Source organism: Sparus aurata, chromosome 19 (assembly GCF_900880675.1).
Source record: "Sparus aurata chromosome 19, fSpaAur1.1, whole genome shotgun sequence".
Classification (NCBI taxonomy): domain Eukaryota; kingdom Metazoa; phylum Chordata; class Actinopteri; order Spariformes; family Sparidae; genus Sparus; species Sparus aurata.
In genome coordinates this window covers 29,778,719-29,804,643 of record NC_044205.1, presented here as the reverse complement: position 1 = coordinate 29,804,643, position 25,925 = coordinate 29,778,719, and the positions used below count along the sequence as shown (strand labels likewise).

The window sequence follows — 25,925 nt, the reverse complement described above, 5'->3', positions numbered from 1 at the left end:
CTGCAGGCGTACAGACGAACTGTGGTGAACACCGTCTGCAGCAGACGTACAGACGAACTGTGGTGAACACCGTCTGCAGCAGACGTACAGACGAACTGTGGTGAACACCGTCTGCAGCAGACGTACAGACGAACTGTGGTGAACACCGTCTGCAGCAGACGTACAGACGAACTGTGGTGAACACCGTCTGCTGCAGACGTACAGACGAACTGTGGTGAACACCGTCTGCAGCTGACGTACAGACGAACTGTGGTGAACACCGTCTGCAGCAGACGTACAGACGAACTGTGGTGAACACCGTCTGCTGCAGACACACAGACGAACTGTGGTGAACACCGTCTGCTGCAGACACACAGACGAACTGTGGTGAACACCGTCTGCTGCAGACGTACAGACGAACTGTGGTGAACACCGTCTGCAGCAGACACACAGACGAACTGTGGTGAACACCGTCTGCAGCAGACGTACAGACGAACTGTGGTGAACACCGTCTGCAGCAGACGTACAGACGAACTGTGGTGAACACCGTCTGCAGCAGACGCACAGACGAACTGTGGTGAACACCGTCTGCTGCAGACGTACAGACGAACTGTGGTGAACACCGTCTGCAGCTGACGTACAGACGAACTGTGGTGAACACCGTCTGCAGCAGACGTACAGACGAACTGTGGTGAACACCGTCTGCTGCAGACACACAGACGAACTGTGGTGAACACCGTCTGCAGCTGACGTACAGACGAACTGTGGTGAACACCGTCTGCAGCAGACGTACAGACGAACTGTGGTGAACACCGTCTGCAGCAGACGTACAGACGAACTGTGGTGAACACCGTCTGCTGCAGACGTACAGACGAACTGTGGTGAACACCGTCTGCTGCAGACGTACAGACGAACTGTGGTGAACACCGTCTGCAGCAGGCGTACAGACGAACTGTGGTGAACACCGTCTGCTGCAGACGTACAGACGAACTGTGGTGAACACCGTCTGCAGCAGACGTACAGACGAACTGTGGTGAACACCGTCTGCAGCAGACGTACAGACGAACTGTGGTGAACACCGTCTGCAGCAGACGTACAGACGAACTGTGGTGAACACCGTCTGCTGCAGACGTACAGACGAACTGTGGTGAACACCGTCTGCTGCAGACGTACAGACGAACTGTGGTGAACACCGTCTGCTGCAGACGTACAGACGAACTGTGGTGAACACCGTCTGCAGCAGACGTACAGACGAACTGTGGTGAACACCGTCTGCAGCAGACGCACAGACGAACTGTGGTGAACACCGTCTGCAGCAGACGTACAGACGAACTGTGGTGAACACCGTCTGCAGCAGGCGTACAGACGAACTGTGGTGAACACCGTCTGCTGCAGACATACAGACGAACTGTGGTGAACACCGTCTGCAGCAGACATACAGACGAACTGTGGTGAACACCGTCTGCTGCAGACGTACAGACGAACTGTGGTGAACACCGTCTGCAGCAGACGTACAGACGAACTGTGGTGAACACCGTCTGCAGCAGACGTACAGACGAACTGTGGTGAACACCGTCTGCAGCAGGCGCACAGACGAACTGTGGTGAACACCGTCTGCAGCAGACGTACAGACGAACTGTGGTGAACACCATCTGCAGCAGACGTACAGACGAACTGTGGTGAACACCGTCTGCTGCAGACATACAGACGAACTGTGGTGAACACCGTCTGCAGCAGGCGTACAGACGAACTGTGGTGAACACCGTCTGCTGCAGACGTACAGACGAACTGTGGTGAACACCGTCTGCAGCAGACATACAGACGAACTGTGGTGAACACCGTCTGCAGCAGACGTACAGACGAACTGTGGTGAACACCGTCTGCAGCAGACGTACAGACGAACTGTGGTGAACACCGTCTGCAGCAGACGTACAGACGGACTGTGGTGAACACCGTCTGCAGCAGACGTACAGACGAACTGTGGTGAACACCGTCTGCAGCAGACGCACAGACGAACTGTGGTGAACACCGTCTGCAGCAGACGTACAGACGAACTGTGGTGAACACCGTCTGCAGCAGACGTACAGACGAACTGTGGTGAACACCGTCTGCTGCAGACGTACAGACGAACTGTGGTGAACACCGTCTGCAGCAGACGTACAGACGAACCGAGGAGCTGATGAACTCCTACACAGAGAGCAACGTTTAATTAAAATACATCTTTAGTTCTCTAAAACATAATGTGAGCCTGGAATATAATAACTGACGTGTTAATGTGTTAATAACAGCTTTTATACTGCTGATCGCTTCATCTACACAACACTGCGTCAGTTTATTCTTTTATTCTCATTTTATAATCATCTCAATCTGTAAAGTTTATCTAATATTGTCTTGGACCAGTTTGTTCTGAACGAGTCTCAGTTTCCCTCTGAACTCATCACAGTCTGGATTCTGGATTCTAACTCGCCACCGTCTTTGTTAAGAACTGGAGACGAGAGATTCTGACCCGGGAGCAGACGTGGAGCCTGATGGACACACCCGACTGATCCTGGATCCTGTAATACAGTAATGGTTCTGAAAATCTACAAACTCTGAGTCAAAGAAGAGGAAAGACTTTGGACCTGTGTTCCAGCTTCTCTCAGGAGTTCTGGAGGTCCGTTCAGTGTCTCTGACCTCCTCATGGAGCACAGATCATAATGTGAGCAGGTTTCAGTCCTCGCTGTCTCGCTTCAGTTCCCTTCATGATCCGATGAGACAGAACTGGATACCGGGCCTCAGGTGACGTCCTGTCAGATGATGGTGAACCTGGTTTGTACACGTCCACTCCCCTCATGTGGTCTGGACTCCATCAGAACCAGTCCAACAGAACCTCACAGCTCTACTGTGATCTCTGCTGCAGCATGTTGAAGTGATGCTCATCAGCTGCTTAAAGGAGGCTCATTAAACTCTTCACACAGTCTCACCTTCATTTAAAATAAAGTGCTGTGACAAAACTGACAGGAAGTGCCGAAAGAGTCCGAGGAGAACCGGGAGAACCGGAGCACCGGGCTCACGAACCACCAAGTCTTATCTGATGACAGATGTTCCCACAGATGAGCGTCACAGAGACTTTCAGAGCTTTAATGTGATCAAACTGTCACTCTGCAGACGAGCCTCTCTGTTTTCTCCTGCGTGTTTGAACAGAAGTCATGACTCCTCCAGAGCAACACGTCGCTGCTTTACTCTTCAAAGTGAGAAATAATATTTCTCCCACTGAAACACACTCATTTACAGAACACCATGAAGAGCATTATTCATGTGGGGAGCTGGAATCATGAAGAAGCGGATCCCCGGGGAGCTGCAGCGTTCTGCTCCACATCTGAAACGTCTTATTAAGTGCTCATCTGAGGAGGAAGCGCTCCGACACTTCACAGGAATGAAAACGCTGCCATATTCAGAAGCTGCTTTGATTGTTGAGGTCAAACAGAGAACAGCAGGTTCAGGATCCACAGATCCACATCCAGCCTCCTCCCCTTGATGTTGCACTGACATGATGTAACAGCGGCCCGGATGGCTCCCATGGGTGCTGGTTAGTCGACTTCATGGACGCCACAGCTCGCTTCAAAGACTCCGCGAGCAGCGAGGATAAAGAGCGATGAGGAAGAAGAGGAGGCGTGAAGAAAATGAGCTGGAGGAGCCGAGAGAAACGAGGGTGAAGAAGTCATCCAGGGAGTCGGCCTCAGTGACGGAGAGGCTGATGGAGGGATGACAGGAGGTGGAGGAACGTTAGCTCTGCAGGACGAAGCTCCTTTGGATCCGTTCTTTATCTCTAACTCAGATTCTGCTGTATGGCCCGGATCAGGAGGCCGAGGACGGAGCGGTGCCGTCCGACCAGGTCGTTCCTCACGTCCTGTCGTCAACTCTCGTTAGCAACCACTGTAGTAGAAACTCTTCATGTTGTGTCGCTGGCTGAAACTCCACCAGCTGACTGAGTCTCTACAGACGAGCTGCACGCCTCCACCCGACCTGTCACTCTGATTACACCACCTGACACACGCTCGCCACAGCTGACAGTGGCCGGCGCTCCTCCGAGGACTGAAGAAGCAGAGTGAACGATGAAGAAGCTGCGAGGAGGACGGAGAGACAACGCAAGAGACACAGTGAAGGTGGAAGGAGAGAAGGAGGAGGAAGAAGAAGAAGAGAAAACCACAAAACTGTTCTGTGATCAGAGTGGGTCTTTGATCCGGCCTATTTCAGGCTCACACACACACACACGCACACACACACACACACACCTACACACACACACACACACACGTGACAGGTGAATCTTTAAGCCATGCAGCCGCAGATCAATAACGTTTACAGTCAAACACACACCATGTGTTCCAACACACACAGGAAGTGATCCTGCTGCAGGATGTGTGTGTGTGTGTGTGTGTGTGTGTGTGTGTGTGTGTGTGTTGTGTGTGTGTGTGTGTGTGTGTGTGTGTGTGCTGTGTTTAACAACATGCTAACAGCACCACGCTCGCAGTCACATTGCTAACATGCTAATGTTTAGCGGGCCGGCGCCTCACTGTGTGTCACTCAGACTGACTTACTCCAAACCAGCACCTGAATCACCTCTGTGGAGAAGGTGTAAGCAGAACCAGCTCTGGACCGGCTCCAGCACCAGAACCAAAAGACACACAGAGCGCTCTGTAGGAGGTGTTCTGATCCGCTCTGCTTCCAGTGAGTGTGTGAAGCTGCGAGGCCCAGAACAGTTTGACAAAGCAGAGACGTCCCCACAGAGGTTCTGCTCAGTGATCCAGGTCCAGTGGATCAGAACACGATGACGGGCTCATTAAAGATGGTCTGAAGTTTGTCTTTAATTCACCAACAGCTGAGAAATACAACAATTTCAACGTGTTTGACCTCAGTGTGTGTGTGTGTGCATGCGTGTGTGTGCATGCGTGTGTGTGTGTGTGTGCGTGTGCATGCGTGTGTGTGCGTGTGTGTGTGTGTGTGTGCGTGTGTGTGTGTGTGTGTGTGTGTGTGTGAGGACCATATGGATGTAATGATGCCCTGCATGACAAGCAGATAGAATTACACACACACACATGTGGGCAATCATACTGTTACACTTGTATGCACGCATGCACAAATACAGACGCACACATCAAACAAACACACACGCACACACTCATACTGTATAGCGGATGTCCTGACTTTGTGTCTTTGTCGATCCGTTCACGTTCTGTGTTTCTGTGTCGTGCTGCCGAGCAGTGACTGTCCGAGACCTCGTGTGGTTCTGCTGAGTGTTAATGTTGTGAGTCGTGATGACCCGCGGGCCGGCTGGACATTTGATTCTGACACCACGACCCATTCGAGTGGAGATCTGAAGCTGTGATGAACATAATAAACAAGAAGAACAAGAAATAATCCTCCACAATCAGCTGTGAGGCACACACACACACACACACACAGTGTAATTCGTTTAGCACTGGTTGACTTCCTGCAGTGTGTCATGTTTGATCTTTAAATTAAAGCCATCGATCAGTTTGACTCTTATTAAAGTTCCCCCCTGGAGACGAAGAGAGGGAGAGTGTGTGTGTGTGTGTGTGTGTGTGTGTGTGTGTTTTCATTTGGTTCCATTCCTCAGGAGTCAGGTTTGAGATATATATATATACACACACAGTATAACGGCAGTATTTTACGGTTCATGTGGATTGAGCAGCAGTAGAGCTGAACATGTGAAGTTTGTCCTGATGGTGGCGCTACAGTGAAGATCATGACGATGTTACAGTCATTAACCCTTCGGACAGAAAGAAGGAGATCAGGACATTTTCTTATGAACACGTAAAAACACAGCGATGATGTCAGAGTCGTCTCTGTTCTGAAGTTAGCATGCTAACAGCTAGCTGCTAACAGCCCTCTATTAGCAGCTAGCTGTCAACAACAACAACAGAAACTCATAAATGTGAAGAAAGGAAATATTTTGACTCCTATTTTCATTATAAAAAGAAAAATCCAACCGTCCACCGTCTGAACTCAAGTTTCTGTCTCTGACTGAACTCAGACCAGTTTAATCTGCTCGTTAACTCATCGTCAGACTCACTTCATCAGACTGGACACAAACTGGGTCAGAGTCACCAGAACAGTTCTGATTTGTCTCCATTGTCTCCTCTGGTCCGGTCCAGATCAATCCTCAGTTCACAGTAACATGTGAAGATCCTCTGTCATCCCGGAGTCACAGTCCTGGTCAGAGCTGCTGTTAATCACCTCTGTACTATAAATCACCTCTGTGGTGTAAATCACCTCTGTGGCGTAAATCACCTCTGTGGCGTAAATCACCTCTGTGGTGTAAATCACCTCTGTAGTGTAAATCACCTCTGTACTGTAAATCACCTCTGTGGCGTAAATCACCTCTGTGGCGCAAATCACCTCTGTACTGTAAATCACCTCTGTAGTGTAAATCACCTCTGTACTGTAAATCACCTCTGTGGTGTAAATCACCTCTGTAGTGTAAATCAATTCTGTGGTGTATATCACCTCTGTAGTGTAAATCACCTCTGTACTGTAAATCAATTCTGTGGTGTAAATCACCTCTGTAGTGTAAATCACCTCTGTACTGTAAATCACCTCTGTAGTGTAAATCACCTCTGTACTGTAAATCACCTCTGTGGTGTAAATCACCTCTGTAGTGTAAATCACCTCTGTACTGTAAATCACCTCTGTACTGTAAATCACCTCTGTAGTGTAAATCACCTCTGTACTGTAAATCACCTCTGTACTGTAAATCACCTCTGTAGTGTAAATCACCTCTGTACTGTAAATCACCTCTGTGGTGTAAATCACCTCTGTAGTGTAAATCAATTCTGTGGTGTATATCACCTCTGTAGTGTAAATCACCTCTGTACTGTAAATCAATTCTGTGGTGTAAATCACCTCTGTAGTGTAAATCACCTCTGTACTGTAAATCACCTCTGTAGTGTAAATCACCTCTGTACTGTAAATCACCTCTGTGGTGTAAATCACCTCTGTAGTGTAAATCACCTCTGTACTGTAAATCACCTCTGTACTGTAAATCACCTCTGTAGTGTAAATCACCTCTGTACTGTAAATCACCTCTGTGGTGTAAATCACCTCTGTAGTGTAAATCACCTCTGTACTGTAAATCACCTCTGTGGTGTAAATCACCTCTGTACTGTAAATCACCTCTGTGGTAATAATCATAATAATTCATTTAATTTATATAGCGCTTTTCAAGGATCCAAAGTCACTTAAAGAGATAGGAACACAGATAGCAAACAGAGCAGTGGGGGGCTGATGAGTGAGGATAGTGGAAGGAGAGAGTAGAGGGGCGGGTCAGGAGGAGAGGGCAGGAATGAAGGTGGTAATGGGTAGGGGAGATCGTAGGCTTGTGAGAAGAGGTAGGTTTTTAGGTGGGATTTAAATGTGGTAAGTGAGGGAGAGTCTGTGGTGTAAATGACCTCTGTAGTGTAAATGACCTCTGTAGTGTAAATGACCTCTGTAGTGTAAATGACCTATGTAGTGTAAATCACCTCTGTACTGTAAATCACCTCTGTGGTGTAAATGACCTATGTAGTGTAAATCACCTCTGTGGTGTAAATCACCTCTGTGGTGTAAATCACCTCTGTAGTGTAAATCAATTCTGTGGTGTATATCACCTCTGTAGTGTAAATCACCTCTGTACTGTAAATCAATTCTGTGGTGTAAATCACCTCTGTACTGTAAATCACCTCTGTGGTGTAAATCACCTCTGTACTGTAAATCACCTCCGTGGTGTAAATCACCTCTGCACTGTAAATCACCTCTGTAGTGTAAATCACCTCTGTAGTGTAAATCACCTCTGTACTGTAAATCACCTCTGTAGTGTAAATCACCTCTGTGGTGTAAATCACCTCTGTACTGTAAATCACCTCTGTGGTGTAAATCACCTCTGCACTGTAAATCACCTCTGTAGTGTAAATCCCCTCTGTAGTGTAAATGACATATGTAGTGTAAATCACCTCTGCACTGTAAATCACCTCTGTAGTGTAAATCACCTCTGTGGTGTAAGTCACCTCTGTAGTGTAAATCACCTCTGTAGTGTAAATCACCTCTGCACTGTTAATCACCTCTGTAGTGTAAATCACCTCTGTGGTGTAAATCACCTCTGTGGTGTAAATCACCTCTGTAGTGTAAATCACCTCTGTAGTGTAAATCACCTCTGCACTGTGAATCACCTCTGTAGTGTAAATCACCTCTGTACTGTAAATCACCTCTGCACTGTAAATCACCTCTGCACTGTAAATCACCTCTGTAGTGTAAATCACCTCTGTGGTGTAAATCACCTCTGTAGTGTAAATCACCTCTGCACTGTAAATCACCTCTGTAGTGTAAATCACCTCTGTGGTGTAAATCACCTCTGTGGTGTAAATCACCTCTGTAGTGTAAATCACCTCTGCACTGTAAATCACCTCTGTAGTGTAAATCACCTCTGTGGTGTAAATCACCTCTGTAGTGTAAATCACCTCTGTACTGTAAATCACCTCTGTAGTGTAAATCACCTCTGTACTGTAAATCACCTCTGTGGTGTAAATCACCTCTGTAGTGTAAATCACCTCTGTACTGTAAATCACCTCTGTACTGTAAATCACCTCTGTAGTGTAAATCACCTCTGTACTGTAAATCACCTCTGTGGTGTAAATCACCTCTGTAGTGTAAATCACCTCTGTACTGTAAATCACCTCTGTGGTGTAAATCACCTCTGTACTGTAAATCACCTCTGTGGTAATAATCATAATAATTCATTTAATTTATATAGCGCTTTTCAAGGATCCAAAGTCACTTAAAGAGATAGGAACACAGATAGCAAACAGAGCAGTGGGGGGCTGATGAGTGAGGATAGTGGAAGGAGAGAGTAGAGGGGCGGGTCAGGAGGAGAGGGCAGGAATGAAGGTGGTAATGGGTAGGGGAGATCGTAGGCTTGTGAGAAGAGGTAGGTTTTTAGGTGGGATTTAAATGTGGTAAGTGAGGGAGAGTCTGTGGTGTAAATGACCTCTGTAGTGTAAATGACCTCTGTAGTGTAAATGACCTCTGTAGTGTAAATGACCTATGTAGTGTAAATCACCTCTGTACTGTAAATCACCTCTGTGGTGTAAATGACCTATGTAGTGTAAATCACCTCTGTACTGTAAATCACCTCTGTGGTGTAAATCACCTCTGTAGTGTAAATCAATTCTGTGGTGTATATCACCTCTGTAGTGTAAATCACCTCTGTACTGTAAATCAATTCTGTGGTGTAAATCCCCTCTGTACTGTAAATCACCTCCGTGGTGTAAATCACCTCTGCACTGTAAATCACCTCTGTGGTGTAAATGACCTCTGTAGTGTAAATCACCTCTGTACTGTAAATCACCTCTGTGGTGTAAATCACCTCTGTACTGTAAATCACCTCCGTGGTGTAAATCACCTCTGCACTGTAAATCACCTCTGTAGTGTAAATCACCTCTGTAGTGTAATCACCCTCCTGTACTGTAAATCACCTCTGTAGTGTAAATCACCTCTGTGGTTGTAAATCACCTCTGTACTGTAAATCACCTCTGTGGTGTAAAATCACCTCTGCCACTGTAAATCACCTCTGTAGTGTAAATCCCCTCTGTAGTGTAAATGACATATGTAGTGTAAATCACCTCTGCACTGTAAATCACCTCTGTAGTGTAAATCACCTCTGTGGTGTAAGTCACCTCTGTAGTGTAAATCACCTCTGTAGTGTAAATCACCTCTGCACTGTTAATCACCTCTGTAGTGTAAATCACCTCTGTGGTGTAAATCACCTCTGTGGTGTAAATCACCTCTGTGGTGTAAATCACCTCTGTAGTGTAAATCACCTCTGTGGTGTAAATCACCTCTGTAGTGTAAATCACCTCTGTGGTGTAAATCACCTCTGTAGTGTAAATCACCTCTGTAGTGTAAATCACCTCTGTAGTGTCCCCTGTCTTGACACTGACCTCCGTCTCTCTCAGAACCTGGTTCAGCTCTGAGTTCAGTCCCACATGTCTTCTTGCCATATTTTACAAAATTACATCCTTAGATAATAACTTGGACGGATACATTATTTTCCTAACGAGGACACATTTACTGAAAGAAGCTGAAACAGATGAAGATGAGACGGCGAGGAAGCTGTTGATGACGATGAGGAGCACAGATGGAGGGATGAAGACGACAGAGAATCCGACGTAAAGAAGAAATGAGGTGGAAAAAAGAGAGAGACACAAATAAACACACACAGATGCTGCAGAGAGTTCCTGAGCCAATATAAAGAAGACGTATGTTTGTGCCCATGATCCAAACACACACACACACAAACACACACACACACACACAAACACACACACACTCTTAGGTGGATGTTTACCCTGCAGCTTCGCCCACATCCACTAAACTGTCCAACCGTCATATTTCAACATATAATCAGCAAAGTTACGCAACGTTTGAGTGCAATATTTATGTTTTTTTGGTTTGTCCAGTCAGGATTAACACGCACACATGCAGCTTTGTTCAGATTTGGCAGCTGTGTGTGTCGGCCGAAGACCAAAGTCGTTTATTCTGCTGTAAAGTCGCACATTTTAAAACGTGACTCACTGAGCCTCAAGTGGCTGTTGGAGGAACTTCAGTTCATAACACTTCTGTGGCGGCGTCATCATCAGAGGCCACTTTCCAAAAGACGTTCAGGTACTCGTCTAAAAACAGACTCTGGTAAAAGTAGAAGTACTGATTCAGCTTGTTTACTCCAGTAAAGTAATAGATTACAGGCTCTGACATGTACTCAGAGTATCAGAGTAAAAGTCTCCCTCTGAAGGACATTTGTGGTCAAAGCTAACTGAAGCTCACGTCATATTAATAGAATTCAAAGACTATTAAAGTTAAAGGTAGAATCAGTAGGATTTGTCCCAGCTGTTCCTGAACGCACCACAAAGACAGTTGATTGTTGAGTCTCATTCCCAGGACGTCAAATAGACACATGTTGGGTTGGTAAAGCGTCCCGAGCAGCAACAAAGAGAGAAAATCAGAAACTCTCTGCAGATACGAGACACTAACACGCCTTTTCTCCACATTCCAGCCTCCCTCTCTGTCTGTTTACGCCTTCTTACTTTGTTACTTCCTCCTCTGAGACCCAACACGGAGCTGAAACAGGGAGAATTGGACTTCCTTTCATCAGGAGTAACAAACAGAAGTTAATCATTTGGTGCGTGTGATCGGCCACAACAACCGCAGAAGGTTCCTTCTGATGGAGCACAGAGACGCCTTCAGTCAGAAAGATATTCAGTTTTCTGTGAGAAGCAGCAGATCTTCATGTTGGAGAGGCTACAACCAGAGAACAAGCTGCTGATCAACTCATTAATCAACACGCCTGCTTTAATAACCTGTTGAGGCTCAGCAGACTCTGACTCCTTAATGTACATCACGCTGCGTCACGTCCTCTTTTTTTGTTGTCCTCAGTTTTTTCTGTGAAAGCACTCAGAGCAGACAGCAGCCCGTCATCATCCTCCCTTCTGTGGTGTTCCCGCTTTTAGCTCCCCTGATAAAAGATCCATCTGAATCTGTCTGTGTGTAGAAACTTCCAGGTCACTGAGACATGAACTGAGGTCACGACGACCAAGACTGTGACGGAGGTTAGATCAGGAAGGAGGAACTGTTTCAGTTAGGTACAGTAAAATAGATGCTGGTGATTCTAATGTCAAGCAATGAGCGTCGTCTTCCGCACTGCAGGATTATAAATCATAGCATGTTAGCTCTCATGCTGTGTGAGAGCACTAACTCCCTGCTGACTCCCTGCAAATCAATGAAGGGCAAAGAGGTGTGCGGAGCTGAATAGAGCCAAGTTAGTTAAACAAGCCCACGTAGTTGAGAGCTACCAAGTTAGCTAAGGCTAATAAGAAAGTTTGACTACGGGCTGATTCCACAAACAGACGGAATACTTTACATCAGCTGGAAGAATCCACTGATGTTATGTGAGAAACAGAAACAGACTCCTCGTAGTTCTTCCACATTCATAGAATGTGCTGCTGAGACTGAACACCTTCAGACAAACTGTTTACTCATCACTGAGCTGTGTTCAGGTGGATCCTGGACCTGCTGGTCGGGTCAGAACTCCCCACACACTCCAGTTCTTTGGTCCACTGGGTCGAGTCCTAAAGGTTCAAACAGAAACAGTTTCAGCTGCATCAGTTTGTGCTGGCGACAGTCAATGTATGTCTGTTAGTGTTGTTTTAAGGAAAATGGACACTTACACATTTAATTTACACTTTAAAAAGACAAAAATTTAAACAACATTTAAACAGTTTAATGTTTCAAACAGCAGATCAGTGGAGGTCTTATCAACACACAGGAGGAAATAGTTCAACTGTTGAGGACTACTTTCAGCTGCGGATTAATCCAACACTCAACAAGTGACAGTGTGTGTGTGTGTGTGTGTGTGTGTGTGTGTGTGTGTGTGTGTGTGTGTGTGTGTGTGTGTGTGTGTGTGTGTGTGTGTGTGTGTGTGTGGCTCATCGATGTGTTTTTAATGAATCAGCAGACCGACACTGTGTGTGTTTGTTTGCAGGTGAAACACAACGGCCTCATTCTGGAGATGAACCATCCGACAGCAGGACGCATCAGGGTTCCTGGTGAGCACACACACACACACACACACACACACACACACATACACACACACACATACACATACACACACACACACACACACACACACACACACACACAGTTGTCCTCTCTCTAACCCTCAACTTTGTTTTTGACACCATTTTGTTAAATTACATTTTCCAAGAAGTGGTGTTTGTCAAGTGTATTGGGGCGCTGTTATGGATGTCCTGCCGCCACACACACACACACACACACACACACACACACACACACACACACACACACACAGGTTAAAAGACAGATAGTGCTGTAAATACATGCCAGTGGACAAACAGCTTCCTCTTAGTGGAAACACACTGAGATCCATCAAACCAACTGAACAGGAGGGTCTCCATGGACGTGTGTGTGTGTGTGTGTGTGTCTGCTAAACAGGATCTTGTGGTTGTATGGTTTGTTTGTGTGTCCCAGTGGATGCAGCAGCAGGTTGTGTTGTGTTCGCTGGTTGCTGTCAGGTTCTTCTCTTCAGTCTGTTCATTAAATTAAACTGAAACCACGAGGCTCAGACAGGAAGTGGGACTGAGAGGCTGACGGACGTGTTGTCAGTGTTTGAATACTCACACTGATAACTCTGAACATCACATCTGATAAGAACTAACTCATCAGGTTTGACTCGACATCTTAAGTGTGTGTGTGTGTGTGTGTTTGTGTGTGTGTGTGTGTGTGTACTTCCTGTTTGGACTCATTAAAGGACCAGGTCAACAGTTTCCTGTGCAACACAATCATCTTTTCAGAGACGGACAGATGAACTGATCGAGGCACAAAACAAAGCATCTGCCTGTGATCTCACACACACACGCACACGCACACACACACACACACACACGGGTAACATACATGTGTGTGTGTGACCAGTGTCAGTCTATTCACCGCCTTAACAATATCCCTTTCTTTGCTCTTCACTTTCCTGTTCCCTCCATCCCTGTTTGGTAAACAACACCAGACACAAGTGTGTGTGTGTGTGTGTGTGTGTGTGTGTGTGTGTGTGTGTGTTGTCTGTACCTTGGAGGTTAATTGAGCGTGAAAACGTGCAGCTCAGAACAGTCATTGGCCGGCCTCTCTGTGGCATTCCTCTGGTTTTGTGTGTGTTGTTTCAGAGCCAAGAGAAGAAATAACTTTGAACAAACAGCAAACGGAGTGTGTGTGTGTGTGTGTGTGTGTGTGTGTGTGTGTGTGTGTGTGTGTGTGTGGGTTAAAGGAGGTGACACATGACATTATATAATTGGAAAAAAAGGCTACAAAAACGTGAACGACAGATGAAATTTAAAAACTACAGTTGGATCAGAAGATGTTCATGTTACTGTCTGTGTTGGTGGTGCTGCTGGACTGAGGCCTGGTTCTGCTGTTCTGCTGCCGTCAGAGCGACAAAGATCATTGTCGGTATATGCATACTTAATGAGCAAAGACCTGTTGGCAGTGGGGCAGCTCATATTCACATGGCGGCCATTTTCCTCTGACATCATGCTCTGGGTGAAAAGCTATTTTCCTGGTTGCAAGTGGTACAAAATGTGACCAATCGTTGTCATTTCACTGCCTCCTGATGATCAACAGCTGAAAAGATGATGGGTAGTGAAAATCTGGAGGGACATCAGGTCATAGTTCAAGCTAAACAAACTTTGTTTGCTACCCCATAAGCTAAAGCTAGATGTAAGCTAATGTTAGCATTTAACCACTCACTGGCTAACTTCACCATTTCAGTGTTAAAAGATATGATAGAGAAGGTTTTAACAAACATCTTGGACACATTTATTTAAACCTGGAACGCACTGGATGTACTCACACTGTAATTTTAGCTGTGCAGTGGTCAACTCTTCCTTTAAGTCTGACAACCTGTCCAGCGTACAACTGACAGGTTAGGGCTCGATTATGGCAAAAATCATGATCACGATTATTTTGATTGATATTGTAATCACGATTATTAAAGACGATTATTCATTGATTTGAGAACAAGCACTTATTGAACTTTGAACTCTGGTATTTCTTTTAACACGATAAGTTTGACCTGAAAAACAAGAAAAATGCAAATAAATAACAGAAAAATATATCAATAAAATGAATTAAATAATATGTAAAAATAAAAATAAGCACTATCTCAGTGCGGCTCGACCATCAGTCTGTTGTGGTGGCAAAATATAATGCTGTTGACACTTCCGTCATAAAGGGCAGACAGCGCAATTCTGCTGATATGGTGACTTGATGGTAAGACACACCGCTTGTCCAATGTGTTCATCAGTTTATTGAACCCCGGCATCCATTATTTCTTTATTCCTGTGGGAGCTGGGTGGAGATGGTGGCATTGTAAAGTGTGTCCTTAATTGAGAACTGTGTGGAGGTGGCAGGAGTCGAGGAGCTTTTCATTTTTGAGTTTTTTTGTTCCTTGTGGTGTTCCCTTGAGGTGCAGACAAGGTCGCGTGACGTATCTTGCACAATATCTTCGTTTGTTCCGAGTCAGACTCCTCGAAACCGAAGTGTTTCCACACCACAGAATTCACTTTACCTTTCTTCCCAACCAAATGCTGCCATCTTCTTTCGTCTTCTTCTAAACACGCACTGGCAATACACACCGGCGTGGCTGAAAGCGAAAATCTTAAGGCGGGGGTGGAGCGGAGATGGAAGGGTTTGCTGCATTTACCACACAAGACTCGGCGTGCGGTAGAATGATTGTTTTATTGCGATTATCTTGTTGTCATTATCGAGGTAAGTCAAAAAATCGAAATCAAAATTCAAATTCAATTAATTGCCCAGCCCTATGACAGGTCTGTGGTTTGTTGACATGACTCAACAGAATACATGTTTAACAGAGTCAGTGTGGACAGACAGCATAGCATTGGATGCTCACATGAAGTCAGGACACAGTGCAACTCTTTAATGCAAAGTCAGGATGCAGTGCGACTCTTTAACATGAAGTCAAGATGCAGTGCGACTCTTTAGTTTGAAGTCAGTATGCAGTGCAACTCTTTAACGTGCAGTCAAGATGCAGTGCGACTCTTTAATTTGAAGTCAGTATGCAGTGCAACTCTTTAACGTGAACTCAGGACGCAGTGCGACTCTTGAATTTGAAGTCAAGATGCAGTGCGACTCTTTAATTTGAAGTCAGTATGCAGTGCAACTCTTTAACGTGAACTCAGGACGCAGTGCGACTCTTGAATTTGAAGTCAAGATGCAGTGCGACTCTTTAACGTGAACTCAGGACGCAGTGCGAGGCTTTAATGTGACTCAGGATGCAGTGTGACTCTTTAATGTGACTCAGGATGCAGTGTGACTCTTTAACATGGAGTAAAGATGCAGTGCGACTCTTTAACGTGAAGTCAGGACGCAGTGTGACCCTTTAACGTGAAGTCAGGACGCAGTGCGACTCTTTAACGTGAAGTCAGGATGCAGTGCGACTCTTTAATTTGAAGTCAAGATGCACTGCGACTCTTTAAAGTGCAGTCAGGAAACAGTTTGACTCTTTAATTTAAGTCAAGATGCAGTGCGACTCTTTACAGTGCAGTCAGGATGCAGTGCGAGTCTTTAATGTCACTCAGGACGCAGTGTGACTCTTTAACGTGAAGTAAAGATGCAGTGCGACTCTTTAACGCGATGTCAAGATGCATTGCAACTCTTTAATGTGAAGTCAAGATGCAGTGCGACCCTTAATGCAAAGTCGGGAAGCAGTGCGACTGTTTAATGTGAAGTCAAGATGCAGTGCGACTCTTTAATTTAAAGTCAAGATGCAGTGCGAGTCTTTAACGTGAAGTCAGGACGCAGTGCAACTCTAACGTGAAGTCAAGATGCAGTGTGACTCTTTAATATGAAGTCAAGATGCAGTGCGACTCTTTAACATGCAGTCAGGATGCAGTGCGACTCTTTAACGTGCAGTCAGGACACAGTGCGACTCTTTAAGGGGAAGTCAAGATGCAGTGCGACTCTTTAACGTGATGTCAGGACGCAGTGCGACTCTTTAACGTGCAGTCAGGACACAGTGCGACTCTTTAAGGGGAAGTCAAGATGCAGTGCGACTCTTTAACGTGAAGTCAGGACGCAGTGCGACTCTTTAAGGGGAAGTCAGGACGCAGTGCGACTCTGTAAGGGGAAGTCAGGATGCAGTGCGACTCTTTACAGTGCAGTCAGGATGCAGTGCGAGTCTTTAATGTCACTCAGGACGCAGTGTGACTCTTTAACGTGAAGTAAAGATGCAGTGCGACTCTTTAACGCGATGTCAAGATGCATTGCAACTCTTTAATGTGAAGTCAAGATGCAGTGCGACCCTTAATGCAAAGTCGGGAAGCAGTGCGACTGTTTAATGTGAAGTCAAGATGCAGTGCGACTCTTTAACGTGAAGTCAGGATGCAGTGCGACTCTTTAAGGGGAAGTCAGGACGCAGTGCGACTCTGTAAGGGGAAGTCAGGATGCAGTGCGACTCTTTACAGTGCAGTCAGGATGCAGTGCGAGTCTTTAATGTCACTCAGGACGCAGTGTGACTCTTTAACGTGAAGTAAAGATGCAGTGCGACTCTTTAACGCGATGTCAAGATGCATTGCAACTCTTTAATGTGAAGTCAAGATGCAGTGCGACCCTTAATGCAAAGTCGGGAAGCAGTGCGACTGTTTAATGTGAAGTCAAGATGCAGTGCGACTCTTTAATTTAAAGTCAAGATGCAGTGCGAGTCTTTAACGTGAAGTCAGGACGCAGTGCAACTCTAACGTGAAGTCAAGATGCAGTGTGACTCTTTAATATGAAGTCAAAATGCAGTGCGACTCTTTAACATGCAGTCAGGATGCAGTGCGACTCTTTAACGTGCAGTCAGGACACAGTGCGACTCTTTAAGGGGAAGTCAAGATGCAGTGCGACTCTTTAACGTGATGTCAGGACGCAGTGCGACTCTTTAACGTGCAGTCAGGACACAGTGCGACTCTTTAAGGGGAAGTCAAGATGCAGTGCGACTCTTTAACGTGAAGTCAGGACGCAGTGCGACTCTTTAAGGGGAAGTCAGGACGCAGTGCGACTCTGTAAGGGGAAGTCAGGATGCAGAGCGACTCTTTAATTTGAAGTCAGTATGCAGTGCAACTCTTTAACGTGAACTCAGGACGCAGTGCGAGGCTTTAATGTGACTCAGGATGCAGTGTGACTCTTTAATGTGACTCAGGATGCAGTGTGACTCTTTAACATGGAGTAAAGATGCAGTGCGACTCTTTAACGTGAAGTCAGGACGCAATGTGACCCTTTAACGTGAAGTCAGGACGCAGTGCGACTCTTTAACGTGAAGTCAGGATGCAGTGCGACTCTTTAATTTGAAGTCAAGATGCACTGCGACTCTTTAAAGTGCAGTCAGGAAACAGTTTGACTCTTTAATTTAAGTCAAGATGCAGTGCGACTCTTTACAGTGCAGTCAGGATGCAGTGCGAGTCTTTAATGTCACTCAGGACGCAGTGTGACTCTTTAACGTGAAGTAAAGATGCAGTGCGACTCTTTAACGTGATGTCAAGATGCATTGCAACTCTTTAATGTGAAGTCAAGATGCAGTGCGACCCTTAATGCAAAGTTGGGAAGCAGTGCGACTGTTTAATGTGAAGTCAAGATGCAGTGCGACTCTTTAATTTAAAGTCAAGATGCAGTGCGAGTCTTTAACGTGAAGTCAGGATGCAGTGCGACTCTTTAACGTGCAGTCAGGACACAGTGCGACTCTTTAAGGGGAAGTCAAGATGCAGTGCGACTCTTTAACGTGATGTCAGGACGCAGTGCGACTCTTTAACGTGCAGTCAGGACACAGTGCGACTCTTTAAGGGGAAGTCAAGATGCAGTGCGACTCTTTAACGTGAAGTCAGGACGCAGTGCGACTCTTTAAGGGGAAGTCAGGACGTAGTGCGACTCTGTAAGGGGAAGTCAGGATGCAGAGCGACTCTTTAACGTGAAGTCAGAATGCAGTGCGACTCTTTAACGTGATGTCAAGATGCAGAGCGACTCTTTAACGTGAAGTCAGAACGCAGTGCGACTCTTTAACGTGAAGTCAAGATGCAGTGCGACTCTTTAACGTGAAGTCAGGATGCAGTGCGACTCTTTAACGTGAAGTCAGAACGCAGTGCGACTCTTTAACGTGAAGTCAAGATGCAGTGCGACTCTTTAACGTGAAGTCAGAACGCAGTGCGACTCTTTAACGTGAAGTCAAGATGCAGTGCGACTCTTTAACGTGAAGTCAGAACGCAGTGCGACTCTTTAACGTGGAGTCAAGATGCAGTGCGACTCTTTAATGCAAAGTCAGGATGCAGTGCGACTCTTTAACGTGAAGTCAGAACGCAGTGCGACTCTTTAAGGTGGAGTCAAGATGCAGTGCGACTCTTTAATGCAAAGTCAGGATGCAGTGCGACTCTTTAACGTGGAGTCAAGATGCAGTGCGACTCTTTAATGCAAAGTCAGGATGCAGTGCGACTCTTTAACGTGAAGTCAAGATGCAGTGCGACTCTTTAATGCAAAGTCAAGATGCAATGCGACTCTTTAACCTGAAGTCAGGACAAATTGCAACTCTCTAACGTGCAGTCAGGACACAGCGCGACTTTTGAACATGCAGTCAGGACGCAGTGCGACTCTTTAAGGGGGAGTCAGGATGCAGTGTGACTCTTTAATGTGTCACAGAACAAAGTGCGACTCTTTAAAGCAACGTCAGGACGCAGTGTGACTCTTTAACGCGAAGTCAGGACGCAGTGTGACTCTTTAACGCGCAGTCAGGACGCAGTGCGACTGTTTAATGTGTCGCAGGACAAAGTGCGACTCTTTTACGTGACTCAGTATGCAGTGCGACTCTTTAGATTTACATTTAGGGCAATTAGAAGAGGCTTTTGTCCAAAGTGACCAACAGTAATTCATACATTCACACACTGATGACGCTGGCTGCCATGCAAGGTGCCGACCAGCACATCAGGAGCAATTTGGTGTTCAGTATCTTGCCTAAGGCCACTTCAACATGCAGACCAGGGGAATTGAACCAGCGACCTCCTGATATCAACCACTGGCTCTACCACATGAGCACAGCTGCCCCAACAACAAAGTTTTCTTACTTTGCTGTGACGGAGAGCACAGGAAAAGAAAAATGAAACATGACGGATGAATAGAAAGATTGCATAACCTCAATCAGCAATTATTTGCGCTGACACCCATACCAACACACACACACACACACATATATGCACACACACACACACAAACACACACACACACACACACAATTTATTGAGTGTCATTGAAGGAAAAACAGGTTGCTAATGGGGTGAAAATAGAACCAAACACACACACACAGACACACACACGCACACACACACACACACACACACACACACAGACACAGACACAGTCATGCATAAAACCATGCAGGCCAACACACATACTTGTGTGACTATGCACGTGTGGACTCACACTTATAAACACACACACACACACACACACACACACACACACACACACACTGACTGTGAGAGTTCAGCTCATTAGTGCTGCTCTTTAAAAACAGCTGATTGTTGTGAGTTTCCCAAAATAAACTGTTTGTTCCCTCAGCTGTCTGACTCTTTTCTTTCCCTCCCTCCTTCCTTCATTCCTTCTTTCCTTCCATCTTTCCTTCCTCGCTGACAAACAGAAAAATCCTGCAGAAATGTTCTCAATTATGTGGAACAGAGTGCAGTGATTTAGTCTGACTGACAGCGACACACACACACACACACACACACACCTCAGAGCTGATTTGTCTTTTTTGCTGTTTCCTGGTAGAAAGAATAAACATCTTCCTCTTCAGCCTCACACAGGCTCAGTTCAGGTTCAATACGGTTCATTAAGTTGTAATTTGGGTGAAGTGACCCTTTAAACTTTGCCTGTTAGATGAAAACAACACTGTGGACGTTTGTCTCTGATGTTTCTGCGTCTCGTCTCATCTCGTCCTCCTCAAAGCAAGAAGCGGAAAGACAGAAAGACAGAGGAAAATGGCACAATGATAAAAAGAGGAAGAGGGGAGAGAGAGACGGTCAGTGACGTCTTCATCACTTCATCCTTTTATCATCATCATCATCACCACCATCTGTGTGTCTCTAATGAGTCCCTTCAGCTCCATGTTACATCTATGTTTCATTAAAACAGACACTCAGAGGTGAAGAGGTCGGCGAGAGGACGAGAGACGGAAGAAACACAAAGAACGAAACACAAGACAGAACGAACGTCAGGAACAAAAAGTAAAAGAGAGAAAAACAGATGAGCGAAATGAAAACATGACTTCTTTATGATTTCTTGGCTCTGCAGGTCGTAGATGTCCTGCTGTTGATCTGATTGGTTGTCAGCCTGAGACACACATTGATAGACAGACTGCCGTCCAATAACCTTCAAGTATGTTTTGTGTGCCCGCCTTTACTGTTTGCAGCGGTGCTGTCCGATCTGACTAAACTAAAGTCCACTTCCACTTCCTGGAAAGATGTTTCACAATAAAATCCTTCACTTGGCCTGAATGAAATAATGCGTTCTCTTTTAACTTGAAGTATCTGCAGGAAGCCCTGAGTGTCGTCGACGGAAACTTTACAGAGACTGAAGATAAATTAAAATATGAGATCAGAAATATTGTTTGACACGTTTGATTGAACCAGACGAAACACACACGCCCTCTCCTCACACACACACACACACACACACACACACACACACACACACTTGCCTTCTCCTCACACTCGCCTTGGTTTTTGTGTCTTCAGGTCCGGCCGTCCGTTTCAGCAGCTTCTCCCACGGTGAGCCGACGCCCCCTCCTCTGATTGGACAGCACACTGTGCAGGTGCTGCAGCACACCTTGTCCTACAGTGATGACGTCATCAAAACGCTGCTGGAGTCGAGGGTGGTGGCCCAGAATGAAGTCTCCTGATTGGCTGAGAGGGGAGCACGCTCACAAGAGAAATAGAATCCATGACGGCGATGACGCAGAGATTGATCAGAACAATTAAGCACCGCCGACATTTTCTAAATATTTAAATTTCAGTTTAAACACTCCTGAATGATGAAGAGCAAACACGACGATTGTTAGCAGACATTCTATAAAACTGTAAACTGCAAAATTCAGGCACAAACATCTTTAATAACTGTGTTAATGTGGGAACTTTAAATGCAGCTACATGTTGATTTACAACAGAAGTGAGTCAGAACCTCAACAGATCAGAGTTTCTCAGGTTTCTGGACCCGCTGATGTCTCGACTCACCGTGTTGACACACTCCTGTCGCTGCCTGTAAAACACAATGTGATGATTATTCTTTGCACCGAGAAAGTAAAATGTTTTCACACCAACTTTATGTTTGAATTGTGTGAGAAACATTATCAGAGCCGCCACACTGACAACAACACAGCACACAGCACGGTTCTGTCTTTCTGGGTTCTGGGTTTGAGTCTCTCAGCTTTGTTGATTGTTGGAGTGTCCTTGAATGCACCATCAGGGAAAGTTTTCAAAACAATCACAGCTGTATTATCTCAACAACATTTCTGACTCTTACAGAAATATAGATGACTGTGATGGATTATATTTTCCGTGTGAGTTCCAGGAAACAAACTAAAACGTGCGTCCGTGTGGAGGGAAGGTCATTAATCTGAAACAGATGGACGAGGAGCGGAAAATCATTTGGAGTCATTAGAAGGAATATTTATCTGCCTGACACAAATCTGTATCTCCTGCTGCAGTATCATGATATTGTTTCAAGAGATGGAGGAGAGAACAGTCAACATGAAGCTAAAAATCAAACCCCTTGGAAAATGTACTTGTAAAATATGGTCAGAATTCAAAGGATCACCAGAGTAACTGACAACTGATGCTCCTTGATAATATCTTTAGCTGTAGCTAGCTACTTTTAGCTAATTAGCTCATGGCTCAGTTAGCCAGTTCCTCAGGATCTTGGATCACCTGCCTGGACAGCAGACTGGTACTGAACTCAGCCTCTGAGAGACGCAGGACAGTGTGAAGACAGAGGACTCACTACAGAGGCGATTTACACTACAGAGGTGATTTACACTACAGAGGTGATTTACAGTACAGAGGTGATTTACACTAGAGAGGTGATTTACACTACAGAGGTGATTTACACTACAGAGGCGATTTACACTACAGAGGCGATTTACAGTACAGAGGTGATTTACACTAGAGAGGTGATTTACAGTACAGAGGTGATTTACACTAGAGAGGTGATTTACACTACAGAGGTGATTTACACTAGAGAGGCGATTTACAGTACAGAGGTGATTTACAGTACAGAGGTGATTTACTCTACAGAGGTGATTTACAGTACAGAGGCGATTTACAGTACAGAGGTGATTTACACTAGAGAGGTGATTTACAGTACAGAGGTGATTTACACTAGAGAGGTGATTTACACTACAGAGGTGATTTACACTAGAGAGGCGATTTACAGTACAGAGGTGATTTACAGTACAGAGGTGATTTACACTACAGAGGTGATTTACACTACAGAGGCGATTTACAGTACAGAGGTGATTTACACTAGAGAGGTGATTTACACTACAGAGGTGATTTACACTAGAGAGGCGATTTACACTACAGAGGCGATTTACAGCATCTCTGACCAGGACTGTGACTCCTGGACGAGAGAGGACAGAGAGAGGGAGTCGGACATCATCAGCGTGTAGAGACAGAATATCTTCATGTTACTGTGAACTGAGGATTGATCTGGACCGAACCAGAGGAGACTGTGGAGAGAAACCAGAACATTTCTGGTGACTCTGACCCAGTTTGAGTCCAGTCTGAAAGAAGTAAGTCTGACGATGAGTTAACGAGCAGATTAAACTGGTCTGAGTTCAGTCAGAGACAGAAACTTGAGTTCAGACGGTGGATGGTTGGATTTTTCTGTTTATAATGAAAATAGGAGTCAAAATATTTCCTTTTCTCACATTTATGAGTTTCTGTTGTTGATTATTAGACTCAGTAGTGAAGTGAAGCTGCAGGCTGTCAGACTGTCACCTCTGAGAGACAGAGGGCTGTTAGCAGCTAGCTGTTAGCATGCTAACTACAGAACAGAGACAACTCTGACATCATCACTGTGTTTCTACTTGTTCAGGTTGTTGGCTCAGTTTTTTAATGTTTTAAACTTAAACTCCGGAGATATTTAGCAAATTTCTCCTTTGAGTAGATAAAAAGTCGTTTCCTGACTGAAAACATCCTCAGTGTGCGGAGCGACGATGATGAGGAGGATGAGACCTTCCTCACATTAACACAGGAAACTAACAGAAACGTCTGATCTGCATCATGTTTGATGTCGACTGGAGCTCTTTGAATCACAAACTACTGACTGGACGATCAGCTGACGTTCACTCAGCAGGAGGATGGAAACAGAAACATGATGTCAATGTGCCACAAAACCAAAACTGGGAGCTAAAAGAGGCTAAAAGCTCAGTCGAGTCACTTCATCCAGAATATGGACCGGTGCGGTTCTGACCTGTTCTCCGTCATGTCGCTGACTGCAGACGAGGTGTAAACTGTTCGGAGGTTGAGCGAGTGATTCCCAGACTCATCTGCAGATATTGTTCTGGGAAACGAGTCTTGGCTGCAGCTCAGATCGTTTATGACGTTAATAATCCAAGACCATCGCTCAAAACACGGAGGCACATCAGAGATAAGGCTCCCAGCAGGTCCAGTCCTCCCGCTGCACGAGCTGATGTCTCGCTCCTGCGGGGGAAGCTGTTGGAAACGTGGAGCGTGGCGTTGATGGTCGGAGGGAGTTGGTGGGAGGAGGAGCGACAGGTTGACAGTTTGATAGATGGAGAACTCCTCTGGTATGATCGAATCGACGTGATGTTTACTGAATCTGAGGAATGTGACGCATCTGGACGGCAACGCGGTCGTCGGGGGAGACGCAGACTGACATGTTTGATTGAGTTTTGTGGGAGGAGAGAGGGCGGGGGGGGGCTCAGGTGTGATTCATCACTAACCTGGGACTCACTGTGGCCTCGCCGTCCAAGAACCATCAGCGCTGCTCCAGGATCAGATGTCACTTTTCCAAGAGGAGTGAGACGTCTGACACGACACTAAACCTCTGATTAAACACATAACGAAGTTTTAAGGAATTGACGCTGAAGTTCTCTGGAAACTCTGAGGGAGGAAACGATCTGTGCCCAGAGGCCCGGCTGCTGCTGGAGAATTAAAGTATGAACTCACTGATAATAATGATAATCTCGCTGACCTCAGGTACATTTATGAAGATTTCCTCCGTCAGTCGGTCACTGAAAACACTTCTGACATCTTCAGGATCTTCCGGACCTGTGATGGGAAGTTAATATTCCCCACATGGTCGAATTATTCAAAGTGTTTGAGCCCAATTTGATTTCTGGCAGTTGGAGAATCAGGGAAATAAAATATGCAGAACATTTAATTTAACAGTTAACAGAAGAAATAAAATAAGAAAAGTCTCAAAATGCCACGTGAGGACAGAACGTCACAAACTTTTGTTGTTTTCATCATGACGTCGGGTCGTTGAGGCCTCGTGTCTGTAAAGAGCTGCTGCTGATCTCATCAGTGCAGGAGATGCTGAAGAACAACACAGTTTGGATCCACGCAGGTGTGTGTGTGTGTGTGTGTGTGTGTGTGTGTGTGTGTGTGTGTTGGAGGTGACAGGGCGTGACATCCTGCTCTCTGTCTCATCTCTCTGGAGGTGATGTCAGGCAGAGGCAGCGCTCGTTACACTGGCACACAAACTAAAAGTGTAAGAAAAGTGAATGGAGTTTGGTGGAAGCTTCCCACTTTTATTTTTTATTATCTGAACAGGCCTCGACCCAACACAGACCAGGACACCTGTTTCCATTTCCTTTTAGCCATGTAGCATTGTACCTTCATCTGTTTGTATCAGTAGCTGGATGGTGTAAAAATGTGGGTTCAGAGGGTTTTACTAAATTTAAAGAAAGTGATGGAGTTTGGGTTGAAAGAGAGAAAAATCTTAAAGATGTTAATCAAACACAACAGACGAGGACAGGTGTGTCCACACACTGTCGGCTGTAACGTATAAATCTACTGTTTCTGTTTGTGACGATCAGAGCAGGAAACTACAGATGCTGCTGCACATCTGTATAGACGAGGGATGACCTCTCTGTCTCTCTCTCTCTCTCTGTCTGTCTGTCTCTCTCTCTGTCTCTCTCTGTCTCTCTGTCTGTCTCTGTCTCTCTCTCTGTCTGTCTCTCTCTCTCTGTCTGTCTGTCTCTCTCTCTGTCTCTCTCTCTCTCTCTGTCTGTCTGTCTCTGTCTGTCTGTCTGTCTCTCCGTCTGTCTGTCTCTCTTCTGTTCTGTC

General features: G+C 45.6%; 1 protein-coding gene across 2 annotated transcripts in view; it reads left to right on the top strand.

Annotated features, from left to right (window-relative positions):
• sugct (succinyl-CoA:glutarate-CoA transferase) overlaps positions 1 to 25,925 on the top strand; it is a 76,340-nt gene that overhangs the window by 34,988 nt on the left and 15,427 nt on the right. The window contains exons 8-9 of one of the 2 annotated variants that reach the window (XM_030398180.1): positions 12,551 to 12,614; positions 21,351 to 21,932. In XM_030398180.1, coding sequence (XP_030254040.1) covers positions 12,551 to 12,614; positions 21,351 to 21,514 — 228 coding nt within the window. In that variant the 3' untranslated portion in view covers positions 21,515 to 21,932. Of the gene's footprint in view, positions 1 to 12,550; positions 12,615 to 21,350; positions 21,933 to 25,925 lie in introns of those variants that run through there. The other variant, XM_030398181.1, reaches the window with a different exon arrangement.